Consider the following 20,698-nt stretch of genomic DNA (forward strand, 5'->3'; position numbering starts at 1 on the left):
GATCCTTCTAAAGAGGAACAATCCCATAGCAGGAAGTGAAGACTGGCTTTGTATCAATAAGCTTAGGTCACAGAAACTATGTCCTTTTCACAACAGGTAGTTATCACTTGTCACCCTGCTGTGAAGGGGTTAACTAATGCACCTCTTCCTCATTTCCACATGGTTTGACTAACAGCAGCATGCCAAGGTGTTAATCGTCCTAACAGTCAACCTTAATGAAGCCTCACTTGCCCAATATGACTGGTTTGTTTTTCTTGATTAGCTTGGGTCTGGTGACAGTTTTGTGTAAGAATTGCACATCTATCATAATCCCAAACTCTTGACCACCTCATGCCAGGTATTCACTGTACAGCTCACGTGACAAGATCAATTGCATGAGTCATTATGCTCGGCTGTAGACAATCCAGATCCCGGTTGTTTGGCATCCACTTCCTGCATGCCTTTTGGAGAACTCTACCTGTGTATCTTAATACTCATAAGCAACTGCTTCGCAATCTGTACATTTTCTCTAGTTCCCCCGTGACGTTTCTTGTGAGATAAAAGTCCACAAAGCTTCCCTTTGGCAACAAATAAACGCCGTTATTAGTGTAGAATTACCATTTACTTTATTAAAACCCTTCATCTCAAAAGCAGCAACTGATTTCAATCCTTCCTTAAAAGATGATGTGTACATTACTCTTTTTTTTAAAGTGTGTGCAAACATAAATTATCTAATACAATTGCAACCCTCCCCCCCCTCCCCTGAGAGGGCAATTTTGATCATCATTGAAGTTCCCGCAAAGGAGTCCCACTCCTTTTTATTTGGCGTCCATGCTGGCAGCATTTCTGTCCAAGCATCCTTGGGGAAAAAAGCAATCCCCTTCATCTCCTTCACATCGGGAGTCGTACTACTCCATAAATCTGTCAGGCTGACAATTGGTAACCCAGAACGAAAACCACCCGATGGTATCTCTGAACTGAGGTGTCCACACACAAGAACAGCCCAGAATCTCTGCTCTCAGCCTTCGCCCCAGCTTGGAGGGATTCATAAATTACACAGCAGAAACATCCAGAGGCTAAGTTTCCACCCCTGCACAATTCCAGCTTAAATCAGGCAAAACCGCAAAGCTAGCTGCAAGCAGAAGTGGGCCTAATCACCCAGCCAAAGATCAAAAGGCAACAGGTTGGTTTCAAAGTCCCAGCACCTCCGCTGAGTCTTTTTTTTTATTCAGTCTGTGAGCCAGAAGGAGGGGTGGGTAAATACCAAGTCAGAGAGGGAGCCCGGAAGAGAGAAAAATGAGGGTCAAGTAAACCAAACGTGGGTAGAAGGGGCCCTATAGAATATATGCCTTTTTCAGAGCTTGGTGGCTGCACTGTACTTATCCAACAGTGTCCTTGACCTCTTCCTCATAAGCTGAGACCATAACAGCCTAAGAGTAGAACTGCTAACCCTGTGAAAATCCCCCATCATCCAAGTTACTAATGGCATTATATACTTGGCAAGACAGGGATCTTTTAAGAGGGAGAAATTACGTTAGGGTACATTGTGCTGCTCTCTGAACTGTCCAGTTGGGCAAGATACCCGAGCGCGATCTCAATTGAATCCTAAGGAAGAAAGGATTCGGTTGACTGATTCTCTTCAAAGGGCTCAACTTTGGTCCTCGAACAATGTCCCAACTATTGTGGAGGACCTTGCCTTCACAGCAACAGTTAGGAAGGCTACACATTCACATTATGAGCAGGAAAGGAGGAACTGGGCAGAGAGAGGAACCTGTCTTGAAACCGATCACGTTTCAAAATGTATGCCAGGAATGCAATTGGAGAAGAGCGCCAGATACTCAACAAAGAGATTAGTCATACAGTTTGCCTAAAAAGGAGACTATGCTCCCACTGACTTATGAAATTATGTCCGCAGTAGCAAAAAAAAGGTTTATTACAGATTTGTATCCAACTATGATTTTTAAAAGGCCAAGCAAGTCGTGGCCAGTGGGGAAGAGGCAAAAAAAAAGATACTCCCGGAAATTATGAATTAGAGAGTAAAAGCCACGGATAGGAGTGAAGTGTGAACTTTTTAAAAAACCACATGCTAGACCCAGACCGCAGGTGGATTTACAAGAGGCACGCGCAATGACCACCTCAGGAGTCTGTTTGGGCTTCGTACCGCTTCCTAATGGAATCCCGCTGTGTTCTCTGCACCCCATGGGTGCAGAGAGAAAGCTTGAAGCACAGCAGGCGATGAAATAGTGAGACCATCCCCAGGAGGATAAAAAACAGGAAGACAACCACATTCCCTGCGCAACTTGAGGTGGGAGTAAAAAATTACCACAGGCAGCTCTGGAGGAGGAGGAGGAGAAGTGGTAGACCAACCATGCAGGCTATGGAAGCGGAACTGTTGGGAGGGTTCTTGTCCGGGCTAAGGGGCCGGTTCCAGCCTGGGGAGGGCTGGATGTCGTCATAGGGGCCTCCCCCTCCTGTAGAATTGGAGCACAAAGCCTCTTCGGGGGTGGGCCTTGGAGGGACTGTCACTTGTTGAAGCTGTACTTCTGGGACTTTTCCCTTAATCCAGTCGGCGTAGACAGGAAGGCGGATGTAAACGCCAGGTCTATTGGCGGCCCCACAGTTGTCTCCCCAGCTCACCACGCCAGCCAGGAACCAGGAGTTGTCAACAAAACAGGAAAGGGGGCCTCCGGAATCACCCTAAGAAAAAAGGAATTAAAAGTCAAGTTGGGGTCTTTTTTGGGGGGCGGGGAGTTGCAAAGGAAAAGAAGTAGGGACTCCGTAAGCATGCGGTTTGACAATACGAAGAGGGATCAGAAATGGAGAGAGGTTACAAGCAGTGCTTTTCAAACCGGGTAACTTTTTAAGATGTGTGGACTTCAACTCCCAGAAATTCTCAGCGCTCTGGGAATTCTGGGAGTTGAAGTCCACACAAGGCTAAGGTTGAGAAATGCTGGTCTAGCCTAAAGCGCTGAAAAACCCAACTGTTTATTAGCCTCATTTAATAACCCTAGTAAATAATCCTAGTAAAATGACTGAGAACTCCTGCAGTTTTCAGGACCTCGTGTCCTACCTGATGTGGTTCCGGCTAATGAAACATTCCAAAGAACTTCCAGGCATTTATTTTCCTAAAAGTCTTTTATTGTTACAAAATGTCGGCACAGGCACAATGGAGGGATGCTAGGATCTAAGTTCTCTTCCTCTGAGCAGTTAAATTATCAGCATGCTCCCTCCCTAAATTAGCCATCATATATCACATTATCCAATTAGTGTGAAGGTCAAATGTTTTCTTCCTCTTTCTTTCCCGGACTTTACCCCCAACGGCCCTTCTGCTCTTTATTAACCCCATATTTACCAGACAATTCTGCCTATTGTCAAAAGCAAGAATATACAATATTTGCAGCGTTGACACTACCACAATCACCACATTTGGCCAATTAATGGCACCCCCAACCTTTTCTCCTCTCAGTGGCCTCACCTGACAGGCATCCTTCTTGCCTTCCGCAAAGCCAGCACACATCATGTCATTGTGGAGGGTGTGGGACTCCTCAGGATCTGGGTTCCTTCTGTACAGGCACTTGCAGGTGTCTAGATCAATGATGGGCACTTCGAGTTGTTGAAGTGTCATGGGTGAGGGAAGACTCGCTACAGGGAAGGAGACGGTATAGCGTCAGTGTGGAAGCAAGGCCTCCCAAAGGATGTATCTCTAAGCGTTAAGTAGGAGGGACAGTCTTCCCTTGGGTGGGGAACCCAAACTAAGAAATGCTAGATTTCAGAAATTCCTGGAAGGCAAGTGGTTCTCCTCTACAACTGCTGACCAACCTCAGGTAACCAAAAGAGTATCTCCTCCTGGATTAATCCAACATGTTTCTTAGCCCAGCACTTTCTCTCTCCCAACCAGATGTCTCTGGAAAGCTCCCAGAGCTAAGCCTGACTCCTTCTGTCATTACATCGCAGCTACCCTTTGTAGACTCCCTGTTTTCCAACCCAGAAATAACATTACGTCTTCAAGACCACCAGTTCTTGATGGAGCTATTCTCCCTGAATGTGTCCAGTCTCCATCCAGTCCAGTAACCATCCCCATTCTTCTGGTAATGGACTCCACAGATCAATTCTTCTGGTTGATGGACTCCACAGTACTTCTTCTGGTAATGGACTCCACAGACCCTACCTGGACCGGGAGGCTCTCCTTACAGTCACTCACGCCCTTGTCACCTCACGTTTGGACTACTGCAACCCTTGAAAAGTATTCGGAGACTACAGTTGGTCCAGAATGCAGCCGCGCGAGTGATAGTGGGTGCTTCTCAATACACCCACGTTACACCTATCCTCCGTGAGCTGCACTGGTTGCCTATTGGTCTCCAGGTCCAATTCAAGGTGTTGGTCATTACCTTTAAAGCCCTATATGGCTCAGGGCCAGGCTATTTGCGAGATCGCCTACTACCTCATAGTTCCCTGCGTCCGGTAGATCCCACAGGCTGGGCCTCCTTCAGGCCACGTCGGCCAAGCAGTGCCATTTGGCGGGGCCGCGGAGGAGGGCCTTCTCTGTGATGGCGCCCACGCTTTGGAACCAGCTCCCCCCAGAGATTAGGACTGCTCCCACCCTGTTGGTCTTCCGCAAGCTACTTAAGACCTGGCTTTTCCGGCAGGCCTGGGGTTTATAAAACCTGGCCCCTGGATGACTGTCTTTGCATTGTTTGTTTTGTTATGTTTTATGTGTTTTTTATTGTTAGCCGCCCAGAGTCCTTCGGGAGTGGGGCGGCTTATAAATTTTAAAAATAAAATAAAATAAATTATGGGCAGCGTAAAGACGCCCTTTCTTTTCTCTATTCTAAATCTCTTCCCAGCTTCATTAGAGTCTTCCTGATCCAACTCTTTCCAGAGAAGAAGACAATCTCCCTGTCCATATTCTCCATGCCATACGTGACTTCCTATACCTTGATCAGTCGACATTTTTCCAGGCTGAACCATCCCAAACCGTTTCTTTTTCTAAAGCCTTTTCCTGTAAAGGAGGCATTCGGGCATTCTGAATGTTGACTTACATTCATCTGCATTTTCCCATTAATGGCTTCAAACTATTGTCTAGGACAGTGATGGCGAACCTTTTAGAGACTGAGTGCCCAAACTGCAACCCAGACCCCACTTATTTATCGGAAAGTGCCAGGGCTGCATCAGCATTGTGGTGCCCTGGGGGGGGCAGGGGGGTGCCTCTGAGTGCCGCCTATGGCACGCAAAAACTGGGGGCGCAAAAATGGGCCACCGTGCTGCAAGGCGCAAAAACGGCCGCTGCTGCACCACAGGGTGCAGATACAAGGTGCTGCACCCATGCAAGAATGGGGCAGGGCTAGTGAGTTTCACGCAGGCACTAGCCCTACCCCATTTGCAGCAGGTGCATGCTCACAGCCCCGTGCGCGCATGCACGCATGTAAAATGCTTCCCCCTCCCTTTTCTTCCAGTCCACCAATCGACAATGGTTGGTGACCTCTGCTCTACCACCTCTACTCAAGCTTGCTAGTCGGCTGCTTCACCTCCTTTGTGCTGGGTGCGGCTCCTGCTCCGGGCAGCGGTGTGGCCTGATGGACCTGCTGCTGGCGGCAGTGGCGCGTGTGCCAACCGAGAGGGCTCTGAGTGACGCCTCTGGCACTGGTCTAGAAGAATCTGGCACTATAATTTCTGGCAACTAGGGCTGTTTGCAGCTCCTCAAAGCTTTGACTGCCTTCTCTAGAAGTTTTCCAACTGCTGCTCTATTTTTATTATCCATGCACTATTAAAATTCCCCTGTTCATCTGTTTCTAATCTTTAATTGGGCAAAGCAGTGCATCATAGGGTAACAATTTTTTTTTTAATTATCCTATCTTGAATGAGCTAACTTAAAGAAAGCGTCCAAATCCAGGACCTATTATTCTGTGGGATTGAGATTTGGCCAAGTCACGGGGTTGCCATTTCCAATGCTCCCTGCCAGCTTCCCCACAAGTCATTGTGGGAAGCCAGCAGAAAGTCGGAATTTGCTCCCACTGTTTTTCTGCCTGCCAATGGTCATTCTGCTTCTCAGTTTAGTTAATATCTCTCAAACAATAACCCAGCTGGTTCATGGATTGTCAATGATCATTATTACTAGAGGATGTCTCCTTTTATTGTTTTCTTTTACATATTTATACCCTTGCAAGCTCCTCTTATTTTTGATTTTTAAAAAACAGATCTTCTTCTTCTTCTTGTGCCATATCCATTATCAGACGTTGGCAATCACGTTGGCGATCCTGTTTTTATCAGCAGCTGCGCGAAAAAGTGCTGCTGAGTTTTGTCCCAACCAGTCCCTTAGATTTTGAAGCCACGATGTTCTTCTTCTGCCTGGACCTCGTTTGCCTTCCATCTTTCCCTGGAGGATTAAATGGAGTATGCCGTATTTTTCTGGGTGTCGCATCACATGTCCGAAATATTCTAATTTTCGTTCTTTAATTGTTTTGATGATTTCCCTTGGCTTTCCCAGGCAGCTTATCACCTCTGCATTTCTGATCTTGTCAACCCAGCATATACATAACAGCCACCTGTAAATCCACATTTCAAATGCTTCTAGTCTCTTCAGGTGGCCTTCTGTCAGAGACCAACTCTCCATAGAGCAGGATAGAAAAAATATAGCATCTGACAAACCTGATTTTCAGTCTCAGGCTTCTGTCGTGACTGCAGAAGACCTTTTTCATTTTGAAGAATGCTGTTCGAGCTTTTCGGGCGTTTTAGACAAGGATAAAAAACGGATGCCATAGAAATATAGGTAGTTCTCAACCAGGACCACAATGGAGCCCAAACTTTCTGTTGCTAAGACAGCAATTTGTTTTGTCCCATTTTAAGACATCTCTTGCCAGACTTGTTAAGTGAATCACTGTGGTTGTTAAGTCAGCAACACAGTTGTTAAAGGAATCTGGCTTCCCCATAAACATCGCTGGTCAGAAGGGTGCAAAAGGTCATCACATGACCCCAGGATACTGCAACTGTCATAAATGTGAGTCGGTTGCTAAGCATGTCAGTTTTGATCACCTGACCCCGGGTATGCCGCAACGGTCGTTAAGTGTGAAAAATAGTCCCAAGGCACTTTTTTCAGCGCCATTATAACTTTGGTCACTAAATGAACTGTTGTAAGTCAAGGACCACTTGTAAAATGTTAGACACCCAAAATCAACTGCTCTAATATTAAACTGGACAAACATCATTTGGGATAAGAAGGGAAGGAAACTAAATCGTGAATGTGCAAGAATTTGCAGCAAGGAAACCTGCATTAGATAGAAGTGGTTCCCCATTTCAGATATATCAGCATCCTTGCATACTTTAAATCAGCTGCCTGGGAACGCCAAGGGAAAGCATCAAAACAATTAAAAAACAAAAGTTAGAATATTTCAGACACCCAGAAAAATACGGCATACTCCATTTAATCCTCCAGGGAAAGATGGAAGGCAAACGAGGTCCAGGCAGAAGAAGAACATCGTGGCTTCAAAATCTAAGGGACTGGTTGGGACAAAAGTCAGCAGCACTTTTTCGTGCGGCTGCTGATAAAAACAGGATCGCCAGCGTGATCGCCAACATCAGATAACGGATATGGCACAAGAAAAAGAAGATGGCATCCTTTGGGTACAACTGAAGCTACAAGCGCCACATTTATCCAGCTAGCCAATGAGAAATTCTGGGATTTATACTACCACACCACCCAAAGGCGCTAGATTTGGCAAAGAATAAGGATTACAGCCCTAGGTGGAATCTTTAGATAAAAATCTTTTGTCCTTACTAGTTGCAAGAACATTCCCCCAGCCGGTGACGGTGCAGGTCATGCCCTGCGGGAAGGTGACCGAAGAGGCAGGCAGGCAGATCGGCCGAACAGTCCGAGAATATGTAATGGGGGTTTTGAGTTTCACCAGGGCAATGTCCCCTTGAGAGCCTTCATCTTCATGGAAGTCAGGATGCTTAATCACCTCTTCTACTAGCGTCACTTGGATGTCTGGGGAGGGGTTTTTCAGCTGGAAGGACCCCAGTGTCACGTCATACATCTCGATTGGATTTGCCCTGCAGAGAGGAAGCTGGTTTACATCATTTCTGAGATTCTAAGACTGTAAGATCATCCCAAGTGCACCCAAATCCATCCTTCTCTTTCCAATGAGGGTCAAACAGATTCCCTAGGAAGTACCCAAGCGTGGGCAAGAAGGCAATAATAATCCACCTTTTTCCCCGCAATGTTTAAATATATCCTACTTCTTAACAGTAAGACCGCATCAAGCTAGTATGAGACATAGCCACAAACTGAACTGTACAGGTAGTCCTTGACTTACAACTGTTCATTTAGTGACTAGTCAAAGTTACAACGGCACTGAAAAAAGGGTCTTATCACCGTTTTTCACACTTATGACCATTGCAGCATCCCCAGTGCTGTTGTAACTTTGAATGGCCACTAAGAAAACTGTTGTAAGTTGAGGACTACCTGTACTTTACTACTACTACTTCGCTCACAACCAACCTTGGAGGTGGATTAGGCTGAGAAAGAATAATTGGCCCAAAGTCACCCAGCCAGCTTTCATGCCTAAGGCGGGATTAGAACTCACTGTCTCCTAGAGATTGGCTCAAAATGACCCAGCCAGCAATAATAACAACAATAACAACAATGTTGGAAGAGACCTTGGAGGTCATCTGGTCCAACCCCCTGTTCAGGCAGGAAACCCTATACCAGGGGTCTTCAAACTTGGCCCTTTTATGACTTGTGGAGTTCAACTCCCAGAATTCCTCAGCCAGGCACACTGGTGAGGAATTCAGGCAGTTGAAGTCCACAAGTCATAAAAGGGCCAAGTTTGAAGACCTCTGCCCTATACCATTTCAGACAAATGGTTGTCCAGTTTCTTCTTAAAAACTTCCAGTGTTGGAGCATTCACCGCTTCTGGAGGCAGGTTGTTCCACTGATTAATTGTTCTAACTGTCAGGAAGTTTCTCCTTAGTTCCAGGTTGCTTCTCTCTTTGGTTAGTTTCCATCCATTGCTTCTTGTCCTGCCTTCAGAGGCTTTGGAGAATAGCTTGACTCCCTCTTCTTTGTGGCAGCCCCTGAGATATTGGAACACTGCTATCATGTCCCCCCTCGTCCTTCTCTTCATTAAACTAGACACACCCAATTCCAGCAACCGTTCCTTGTATGTTTTAGCCTCCAGTCCCCTAATCATCTTTGTTGCTCTTCTCTGTACTCTTTCTAGAGTCTCAACATCTTTTTTATATCATGGTGATCAAAACTGGATGCCTAAGACGGGACTAGAACTCACAATCTTCTAGTTTCTAGCCTGGTGCCTTCACCACTAGACCAAACTTTCAGGGATACTTAACTTACTTGGGGAAGCAATGTGCAGCTGTAACCAACCACTGGGGGGCAATGAGGGTTGCCCCACAGGCATGATCACGATTGAAGTTCAGGTTGACCTGCCATGGCCACTGTCCACTTCGAGCATCAGAACCGCCCACGATCCGTCCCATGGCAGGCACTCCACACAACACTGCAGACAGATGAAATTTTCATGAGTGGAAAAAAAAATCATTCTAGAATTCATTGCATTGCCTCATTCATTGTTGGCCGCCAAGTACAGCCATGGGATAAATTAGGAGTATGCTTCTGTTCCAGGGGAAGAAATATAATCAACAGCTAGGAAACAGAAGAAATATAATCAACAGCTAGGAAATCTCTGTCCTTTACTTTAACAGCACCTTCCTGTTTTTATTGCTGAAAAGCTAACACGTGGAAGCACATGCACGTAGTCACTTCAGTCTCGAAGGCCAAGAATAAATAAGTGAGACTCCCATTTTGAAAAGTCACAGAATTGAGGATTTTCGTAGAAAGAAGTATGATCATTAAACTATGATTGTTAGGAACAAAACCAAATCAGGATTTAAAGAGGGGAGGGCAGAGTTCAACTAGCCAGCAGGAAAACAGGAAAGGTAAGAGGACAGGTGGAATGTGCAACGTTCACAAATTTCTTACCTTGTGTGCTGGCCTCTTTCATGACTGCAGAATAGAAACAGGAACAAAACATGAAACAGAAGAAAAAAAAACAATATTAAAAGGACATAAAGACACCTTGTAATGTCTCGGTTATACTTCTTGTTTATGAAAAGTGATTTATATAAACCACTTTTCATAAACAAGAAGGACACTCCTTTTCCCATTCCCATACAGACAGTCCTCAACTTACAGTCACTTAGAGTTATGGTGGAGTTACCTGAATGTACTTACAACTCGGATGCAGCTTTCCAGTGAACCACTGCTTCAGTTAACAACCACTTAATGACCATCACAAAAAGTCGTAAAGTTGAATTCCTCATATGGGTAACCCAACTGACTACGATCACAAGTTATAACCATGATGGGAAAGCTGCATCCTGACCTAGGATCATAACTGAGCCTAAAATTTCTGCGACTAAGCGAGAGACTTCTTAAGGGAGTTTTGCCTCATTTTGCGACCTTTCTTGCCACAGTTGTTCAGTGAATCACTGCAGTTGTTAAGTTAGTAACACGGTTGTTAAGTGAATCTGGCTTCCCTATTGACTTTGCTTGTCAGAAGGTCACAAAAAAGCGATCACATGACCCCAGGACACTGCAACCGTCATAAATATGAATCAATTGCCAAGTGTCTGAATTTTGATCACATGACCGTGGGGCTGCTGCAATGGTTGTAAGTGTGAAAAATGGTCGTCAGTCACTTTTTTCAATGTTGTTATAACTGAGGATGGGTACTAAACAAATGGTTGAAAGTCAAGGATTGCCTATCTACACCTGTAGTGTGTTGCTTTAATTAATGTACACAGGAAGTCAATTTTCCCTTGATTCTGTTGGTCGTGTGGCCTTAACTCAGACATGTCAAACACAAGGGCCGGGGGCCGGATGCGGCCCACGAAATGGTTTCCTGTGGCCCGCGAAGCCATCCTGGAAACAGTGAGGGAACGGCCCCTGCTGCCTTGGCTCTGGCCCAGGCCAGCTGGGAGCTAATGTACAATTTTGTGGTGGCCATCTATGCTGAAACGCATTCAGTCTTAGCTCCACAAGCCCCCCCCCCACATGGCCTGAGAGGAACAGTGAGGCTCCTCCAGTGGACCATGCCTTGGCACTTGCCCTGGTCCCACCCCCTTCTGCCAGAGACCCTCAGATCTGTCCCACTCCTACCCAGGCCCCCACAAGAACCCTTGATGCGAACGATGTAGAGCTGGCCACACCCACCCAGTAGGCCACACCCACTCCATCCACACCCACCCAGTAGGCCACATCCACCCTAGCCACACCCACCCATCTCCCTGAGGGCAACCACAATGCTGATGTGGCCCTCAGTGAAATTGAGTTTGACACCCCTGCCTTAACTCTTTGATCTGGTCTTAATTTGGGCCCAAGGCTGCGCCACAACTTTTCTTTAGAAGCATCTTGGAGGAAATGAATTGAGCACACTGCAACCTAAGAACTCGCTCAGGATACCTTCCCAAGCCCCTCTGCCTCGAACAGCGGGGCAACGGGTGGAAATCCAGCAGAAGCCTCCTTGAAGGAAGCTGTCCTCATCCCATGCATTCTGCCTCTTTCACAAGATGCAGGAAACAGATCATAAAATATAAAGCCGCAGCCCTTTCTAGAGCAAAGGTCCCGTAGCAGACGGTATCAAAGCCCGTGTACTTTTCATTTTAGAAATTACACCGGGTGATATCATGACAGAGAGAGAAAGGTGATTTCTCGCCGGCTTTTCCAAGGTTTCTTCCTGAGGTTGCGCTAAGGAATCTGAGTCAGTCTCTTCTCTGCTCCTGCCCGGATTTTTCTTGCGGCAACTCTGCTTCCAGAGAATTTTATTTCCTGACCTGCGAGGCTACACCGAACCAGAATGCGACAACTTGTCATGGCCAACTCACCACGGGACAATTCAGTAATTCGATTTATTTAAAATTATTTTAAAAATTGTTTTAATTTTTGTCATTCGGACTTCATTTTGTCCCGCCTTTGGCATCCTTTCTTTGATGATTCTGTTCCACCATTTCTTTGATATTCGTGTAACTCTTCTCCCGTGGTGAGTTGGCCATGTCGAGTTGTCCTAGACCAGGGATAGGCAACCTTGGCTCTTTTATGACTTGTGGACTTCAACTCCCAGAATTCCTGAGCCAGCATGGCTCAGCATGGAAACCTCTCTTTTTCCCCTCAGCATGGCTGGCTCAGGAATTCTGGGAGTTGAAGTCCATGAGTCATAAAAGAGCCAAGGTGGCCTTCCCCTGTCCTAGACCCATACCAAACTCCTCTGAAGTCCATTCCAGTTTCAGCGGCATCAGGAACATAGGAAACATGGCTAAATCTTCTTTTTCATTGCTCATTTCATCACTAACCCTATCATGCCCCACTGGCTGAAGGCTGCACCATGATAAGCAAAATTAAAATCAAACAAGGAGATTAAAGACCCAAGCAAGAAGGTGCATCAGTATACAACTTCTGAAGCCCTGTTTTCAATAGTCAATCTCTCAAAAGCAGTTTAACAGAAGAACAGCATTGGAAGGGACCTTGGAGGTCTTCCAGTCTAACCCCCTGCTCAGGCAGAAAACCCTATACCAGTTCAGACAAATGGCTGTCCAATCTCGTCTTAAAAACCTCCAGTGTTGAAGTACCCACAACTTCTGGAGGCAATTCGTTTCACTGATTCATTGTTCTAACTGTCAGGAAGTTTCTTCTTAGTTCTAGGTTGCTTCTCTCCTTGATTAGTTTCCATCCATTGCTTCTTGTCCTGCCTTCAGGGGCTTTGGAGAATAGCTTGACTCCCTCTTCTTTGTGGCAACCCCCGAGATACTGGAACACTGCTCCGATATCACCCTAATCCTTCTTTTTATTAAACTAGATGTACCCAATTCCAGAAACCAGTTCTTTATATGTTTTAGCCTCCAGTCTCTTAATCATCTTTGTTGCTTTTCTCTGCAGTCTTTTTAGGGTCTCAACATCTTTTTTATATTATGGAGACCAAAGCTGGATGCAGTATTCCAAGTGTGGTCTTACCAAGGCATTAGAGAATGATATTAACTCTTCTCGTGATCACTGAATCACTCTCCTGAATCACTGGCCTGCATTGTCCCAGTCCTGCATTGTCAAAATATCCCCTCAGCTCCACTCCACACAAAAGTGAAAATATATTACTTATGCACATGCACCTATCCACATCCTTTTTTTTTGTTATATGTATTTATTTTGTTTTATCAACAAGAATTAAATGCAAAACAGAAAAACATACGTCCAACACTAATAACAAAAAGGGGGGGGGGAATTGTGGACAAAAAAGGGGGGAAATGACCCAAATATCAAATAAATCTAAAATCAAACATTATCCACCCCGGCTGGATGCTGAAAAGAAAAATAAAAAAAAAACCTGATAGATTCTCCTCCCCTTACATCAGGCGTTCCCAACAAGGGGTGTGAGATGATATTCTAGAGGGTGCGAAAACTTGGGTTTAGAAATGTCAAAATTTAGTGTATACGCATAATTTGTTGCCATTATTTCAAACTTTTGTAAGGGGTGCGAGAATATATCAGAAGCGTTCTAAGGGTGCGGAGTATAGAAAAAGTTGGGAACCACTGCCTTACATAATGGGTCTACAGATAGTTATAAGCTTTCCTATCCTTATTTAACAAGAATACTATATTAAATAAATGAATATTCCAGATGAGGGGATCTCTATCTGATAATCAAATCAACCACACCCATCCACGTCCTTATTTTCATAGCATGTGTATCATGATTGGTTTCTGCATGTGCAATACAAGAACATTCCAGAGAATTCCAGAACGTCTGTTCCTCCTCAGAGGGGTGCTTCCCAATTATTCTGAGGGTGGTTCAGTCTTTCTCCAAAAATTATCTTCTCTACCTAGAAATGGTTTGTGATGCCCAGGATAGGGGATAGGTTTTGCATTAACTAGCCTTGTTCTATTTGTAATACACACATCACAGCAAAATGGGCGGCGAACAAATTGAATAGATAAATAAACAACATATCTAAACAGTTCTTAAGAAGGGGAGCTGCAAAGTCATCAAGCAAGTCCTGCAAAAGTGGCTGAGGCTCAGAAGATGGAAGATGAACTGAGGCAGAATTCTTACAAATGGAGAATGAACCCACCCCCCATCCCGACTTCATAGAGTCATGGTGTTTCAAAGAAAAAATGAAAAGAAAACATTATTTTTTTTTCTGTTGTTTCAACTATTCCATTGCTGAACCACAAATAAGTCTGAGGGGTTCCTTGTTGTTCTCTGAGTTTGGTTGTTTTCTTGAAGACATTTCATTACCCAACTAAGTAACATCATCAATTCTAGCGCTGAATATCATCATACCTAGCACTAATGAGATTGGATTAATAAAACATCTGCAAGAAAACCACCAAGATTAGACAGCACCGGGGATCGCACAGTTCAGCCCTGAGCCACAAATATTCTCTTCTATTGGTATAAATAAGTCTGTTCAGTTCTTGAACACTGCTGATATTATGGGACTACAGAAGCCTGAACTGAACCAGAATTTCCTTGTCAGACTTTAGGTTCAACAAGCACCTATAAATTAGAGGTGAAACAACTTGGACAGATGATGAGGCGCAATTATTCCATAATCTCAGTACCTCTGTTGAAAAGATTGAGGCATGTCTACCCTGAGACAGGTAGATTAACCTCTCTTAATCAAATGCTGGCAGGGGATAATGGAAATCAGAGACCAACACATCTGGAAGCCACTAAGACAAGCTGAGCTAGATAATCAAAATGGGCTTTTGACCAACTATTGTTCATCCTTTTTCATCCAGCAGCATCTCTGTACATCCAATGTGATGTCAACGTTCATCCATCGATGCCATGTGGCATTTGGGGATCCCTGCTTTATTGCACATAAAAATATTTGGCCCAACCATCCTGATCTCCTATGGTAGGATTTTTGAAACAACGTCCTTTTGGGGGACACCGCGTTTACTGGTATGTCTGCAGCACAACCTCAGCATGGACTGAGGTTTCTTGTCACACAAATCTGCTCCCACATCGAGCAGCGTCCTCAGCACAATGTAACACCCTGAAAAAGCTTCTTGTCAAAGCTGATATCCAGTAGCTATTTTGAGGGCTTCAAGCCAATCCTGTTATCTGATCCTTCATGACAAAACTGTGGCTGCATGAGCAACAAGGATGTCTAAAAACAGATCCAGGCAGACTTGTTAGGCTACCTGTTCATGACGTTCAGACCTGCCACACCCTTAAGGAAAAGTCATTGAAAGAAACCAGCCTGACCTACTCATGCCCTCTTGCACCAACCCACCTCCCAGGGCTCAGCCCTAGCAAGAACTGAATACCTGCGGGACACACTTGCATTACATCATCATCATCATCATCATCATCATCATTATTATTATTGATCATTGCACAGTCAGCCAGATGTTCAGACTGGATTTGGCATTTTGTCTACCTATCGAGTCCTTACCCAGGACCTGGGATAGGCAGATGTGGATGTTTGATGGTATTACAGATATCGTCGCAGGATGGAAGCAGTTCCTAGTAAGGCCGCCTTTTGCAATTGACTAATAGCGAATTTGTCAATGCCAATGGTGTTCAAGTGGTGCTCCAGTTGTTTTGGGATTGCACCCAAGGAGCCTATTACTATTGGTACTACCCTTGCTTGCTTTTGCCACAGTCTTTCTATTTCTATTTGTAGGTCTTTGTATTTTGTTATCTTCTCCAGTTCTTTCTCGTCTATTCTGCTGTCTCCAGGCACTGCCACGTCCACTATCCAGACTTTTTTGTCTTTCTTATCGACAATTGTTAAGTCTGGGTGTTATGTTGCAGGTGCTTGTCTGTTGTTGTTGTTGTTGTTGTTATTATTATTCTCAGAGCCATCAGCTTCAGTCGTGAGCAAATGACAACCAACTTTACTTCTCAGGGTGTTAAAATGCTGACGTGGCTGGTTCCAAATACAGGTAGTCCTCGACTTACCATCACAACTGAGCCCAAAATTTCTGTTATTAAATGAGATGTTTGTTAAGTGAGCTTGCCCCATTTTACAACCTTTCTTGTGTGCCTCAGCTGTTAAGTGAATCACTGCAGTAGATAAGTTAGTAACGTTGTTAAGCGAATCTGGATTCCCCATTGACTTTATCAGATGGTTGCAAAAGGCAATCACGTGATCCTGGGACACCGCAATCGTCATAAATACATGCCAGTTGTCAAGCATCCGAATTCTGATCACGTGATCCTGGAGATGCTGCAATAGTCGTAAATGTGAAAAACAGTCTTAAGTCACTTTTGGGAGTGAAGTTGTAAGTTTGAACAGTCACTAAATGAACTGTTGTAAATCAAGGACTACCTGTAAACCATTTTTTTTAAAGTCGAGAAATAAAAAGGCCAAGAGACATCCATTGTTTTCTGCTTTCCCTGTGGACCTGGGAGGTAGAATTTCAACAAATGCGCTTTTTCTCAACAACAACAGGCACAGCTATCCTATCATTTGGCATCTCTGTTAGTAAGAAGAACACAAGTACAAGAAAAATCTGAATTCTCCAAGTGCTTGGCAAATTCTCTGAGAATATTCAGAATAGCGCCATCCATGAAGCTCTTTTTAGACTCAACATTTAACTCCTGCACCTGTTTTGGAGGTAGAGTAACCTTGGAAGAAAATAGCCCCCAAAGGACCACACCTACTAAGTGCCAGATGTCAAAAAATGCATGAGGAAGGACTTAAATTCAATCCTTCGCATTTCCAAATTAGACAGCAATCCAGGACAATCCCTATCAATCAGGTGCTAGCTTTAACATTGTGCTAAGTCGCTGTTACTTTTAATCATGGTTTGACCAACCCATTCTATCCTTCTTTCAACCTAGCAATAAACTGTAAACTTTGGTTTACATGCCATGATGGCTGGTTTACATGCCATGATGGCTGGTTTACATACCATAATGGCTGTTTACATGCCATGATTGGGGTTCATGGATCTCACTAAGCTGTAACTAAGCAAGTCATATCATGTCTCAACGCAATGCATGAACCAACCTGATATAATTTGATTTCTTATTGACTAATAAGTTTTTACAGATCTCGAGTAATTTAAATTTGTGCTTTATGTTTTATGAAATTATTTTCCCCCCCCTTTGCCAACCTAAAATACAAGGAAGCATCAAACTCCAGAAAATTACATCCCATTATTTTTGTATCAGAGTTTGGAGGTTGTGACTCAAGGTCAAGAAAAGGATGCTGTTTACAGATAGTCCTCGACTTACAACCACAACTGAGGCCATTTCTATTGCTAAGTGAGACCGTTGTAAATTGAGTTTTACCCCATTTTACAACTTCTCTTGCCATAGTTAACTGAATCATTGCAGTTGTTAAGTGAACCTGATATCCCCATTGATTTTGTTTGTCCGAAGGTCATAAAAAGAGATCACATGACCCCGGGACACTGCAACCATCATAAATATAAGTCAGTTGCCAAGCATCTGAATTCTGATCACGTGACCATAGGGGATGCTGCAATGGTCATAAGTGTGAAAAATGGTCATAAGTCACTTTTTTTCAGTGCCACTGTAACTTTGAACGGTCACTAAATGAACTGTTTTAAGTCAAGGACTACCTAGATCAGTATGGCGAACCTATGGCATGCGTGCCAGAGACGGCACTCAGAGCCTTCTCTGTGGGCACGCCTGCCACCACTGCCAGCTCATGCAGGTCCATTAGGCCACCGCTGGCACCCAGAGTGGCGGCCCCACCCAGCACAAAGAAGGTGAAGCAGCTGGCTAGCAAGTTTGAGTAGAGGTGGTAGAGCACGCCCCCATGCGCTTGCTGGCCTCTGTGTGCAGGGGCTGATGGTGTCAGGCAGTAGCTGCCCCTGCCTCGCTTTACCCCACAGCAATGGCACCCCTGCCTCACCCCACAGGACGAGCCTCCTGACGACTGCCCCACCCACCAGAGACCCCCTGGAACTCCCCCAATCCTGCCCAGCCCCCACAGGAGTCCCCCCCCATGGGCTATATCAAGGCGGCCACGCCCATTTCAGCCACACTCAGTCTGCCATGACCACCGCAGCCATGCCCACCCAGTGGGCCACGGTCACCCCCCACCCTCCTGAGGACAACACAGTGCTGATGGGGCCCTGACACTTTGCGATAAATAAGTGGGCTTTGGGTTGCGGTTTGAGCACTCGGTCTCTCAAACAGTGATTCTCAACCTGTGGGTCGGACCCCATTTGGGGTCGAACGACCATTTCACAGGGGTCGCCAAACAACGCAGTCTGCCATTTTTTCCCCCTTTTCCTTAGCTGCGCTACTCCCTTTTATTCTATTGGCTTTTGAAAGCCAACAGAATAGACTCTCTTGAATAGAATCTAATTCTATTGGCTTTCAAAAGCCAATAGGAATTGTCCAGGCTGTCTCTGCCCTGCTGAGCCCGCCAAAAGTCCCATTCTGCAAATGGTGCTGCACCAGTTGAGTAGTCCTTGACTTACGACCGGTTGGGGGTCGCGGCATTAAAAAGGTTGAGAACCACTGCTCTAAAAGGTTCACCATCACTGACCTAGACTTTATTCTTACGTTCCAGGACTGAGCACTGCTACTGCTGACGGAGTGAGCCCTGAGGGCAAAACATCTTATATCTTATTTTGTCTGATTACAGACCTCATGGCCAACTGCAGGCTTGAAAGGACAGACAAACGTAAACACACGTGCAGAACATTCCAGGAACAACTTGGATTTTAATGCCACTTCTACGAAGTGTATTTGAGTTTCAGCGTTGATGGAAGAAGATAATGCAAGGTTCAGAAGCCAGCCCCATTGGCTGGATCACTTGTAAAAGACTTGGGTGTAGCTACCAAAAAGGAGATAATGCTCCCCCCTCCACATTGCAAGAAAGCATTTCCCTCCGGAAGAGAAGGGGGAAAAAAAATCTCACTTCTCACCTCCAACAGATACCATTATATTTCTACATCTGTTGGAAAGGGTGTTGAAGGCTTGGAGCTTGCGCACAAACGGTTAAACCTTTTTCAAAGAGTAACTAAAAAGGATCTTAACACATCAGACCAGAGGTTCCTATTCCTACAAGCCCTTCCTTTTAAATATTTAGCGCAGAGTAGTGTTGCAGCTTTCCTTCTAAAATTCTGGCAGGCAAAAAAATACAGTCAGCGCAGCTTTTCCAGGGCTAGAGATGTAACAACTAAGCAACTTTCCTTGGGGAACATCTTCCTAAAAGCAGGAAATCTACAGGGGGAGGAGGGAGGGGGGAGGGGGGAAATAAGATGGCAACTCTTCTTCCTTAAGACATTCCAAGGAACATTTCCTCCCCTTTCTCTTTCTGTCTGTGTTTTCCCCCATGCACAGACCTTTGCCCCCTTGCAATCTTCTAGGCAAGGCACCCTTTGCTAGTCATGCTCAAAAGCTGGTTTCAGGAAGAAGGGTGGGAAAACAAGGAGTGTTAATCCTAAAATAAAACCCGAGAAGAGTTGAGGGCTTTTCAGCCCAAGCATTCAGAAAGAAGACCTGTCACCCCACCCCTCTAGCAGAGGACTGCACTAAAAGCACATTTCCATACAACTCAAAACAAGAACAAAGAATACAACGTTTGGGGGGTCTCCTTTAATCATCACAAATTAGCTTAAGACTTCAATCTGAAGTCCTGCTTCCAGAAGCTGTGAATGCTCCAACACTGGAAGTTTTTAAGAAGAGATTGCACAACCATCTGTCTGAAACGGTACAAGCGGTACAAGCGTCCTGCCTGAGCAGGGGGCTGGACTAGATGACCTCCAAGGTCCCTTCCAACTCTGTTAATTCTGTATTCTTTTCTGATCATACCACCTTGGGAAGATCTTTCAAAAGACGATCCAAATTAAGCCTGGAACCGTGAGAAACAGAATTAAGGAAAGGATTTCTTAAAGCAGGAAATCTTTCCGTGGGCAGGAACAACCAACCCCGGCCTTGGGCACAAGAAGCATCAAGCTTTAAAAGCTAAACACCCCAGGTAAGCTACGATCTCTCTGTGTTAAGAAATATATTTCTGGATACAACGGTCAGGGGTGAATCTCAGGGCTGCCACCAGCATAATCTGCATGGAGCCCACCTCCCTTCTCTCCGATCCAAGCCACCAAGTTCTTCACTGCCCCCAAGCAAGGACATGCTTTTTGATGCCCCTCCCTGCGCTGCAAAACCAACTTGGCTCCTAAAGCCTTGAGGACTGGAAACTTGAAAGATCCGCCCCACCAAAGGAAACTTGCGGCGGCTGTTAGCCACTCAGCCCGAAGCCTGCTCTGCTGCCAAACGAGACTCGGCTCCAAACCGGGGCGGGATCGCGAGAAGTGGCCCGCGGCCAAACTGCAAGGTGCGCGGGACGCAAGAGGAGATGCCCGCTGCCTTTTCAAGGTGCCCCAGACGGCTCTCGCCTCCTCTACGTACCGCAGGCGACGAGCAGCAACGACAGGAGCCCGGCGAGGCTCAGGCCACCCCGCAGCCCCTCCATGGCGGGACCCAGGTGGATCGACGGCGACGACGCTGCCCGCTGAAGAGAAGCGGCGAAGGGAGCCCCAGCGGGAGGATCCTTCGAACAGCCCGGCAGGCAGGTGCACTGAGGCGGGAGGCGGCGTTCGCGGCTCTACCTTCGCCGATGACGGACAAGCCGTCTAACCTGTCGGGGAAGGGCTGTCCTTCGGGCCAGAGCCAGTAAGAAGTGGCAGACACGCTCTCATTTGCATAAGGGCCGTCCT

The 20,698-nt window shown here is 45.6% G+C and overlaps 1 protein-coding gene across 1 annotated transcript; it reads right to left on the reverse strand.

Annotated features, from left to right (window-relative positions):
• Nucleotides 1-582: 582 nt before the first annotated feature.
• PRSS8 (serine protease 8) lies at nt 583-20,579 on the reverse strand. The gene is made up of 6 exons (XM_039330307.1): nt 20,391-20,579; nt 9,971-9,994; nt 9,326-9,488; nt 7,751-8,025; nt 3,455-3,621; nt 583-2,676 (listed from the first exon to the last, which is right to left on the reverse strand). The coding sequence occupies exons 1-6, from the start codon at nt 20,452-20,454 to the stop codon at nt 2,299-2,301; spliced, it is 1,071 nt and encodes a 356-aa protein (XP_039186241.1). The 5' UTR covers nt 20,455-20,579; the 3' UTR covers nt 583-2,298.
• Between the last annotated feature and the right edge of the window lie 119 nt (nt 20,580-20,698).

Source organism: Crotalus tigris, unplaced genomic scaffold (assembly GCF_016545835.1).
Source record: "Crotalus tigris isolate CLP2741 ecotype Arizona unplaced genomic scaffold, ASM1654583v1 scf7180000024427.8105951120:4207309, whole genome shotgun sequence".
Classification (NCBI taxonomy): Eukaryota; Metazoa; Chordata; class Lepidosauria; order Squamata; family Viperidae; genus Crotalus; species Crotalus tigris.

What these genes read in the sequence shown, in the direction of transcription:
- PRSS8 (XM_039330307.1), bottom strand. Translation starts at nt 20,454, where the DNA reads ATGGAGGGGCTGCGGGGTGGCCTGAGCCTCGCCGGGCTCCTGTCGTTG. An exon ending in GTTGCTGCTCGTCGCCTGCG is followed by an intron (nt 9,995 to 20,390) that starts GTACGTAGAGGA and finishes TCTATTCTGCAG; the next exon opens with TCATGAAAGAGGCCAGCACA. An exon ending in GGGGAATGTTCTTGCAACTA is followed by an intron (nt 3,622 to 7,750) that starts GTAAGGACAAAA and finishes CCTTCCCTGTAG; the next exon opens with CGAGTCTTCCCTCACCCATG.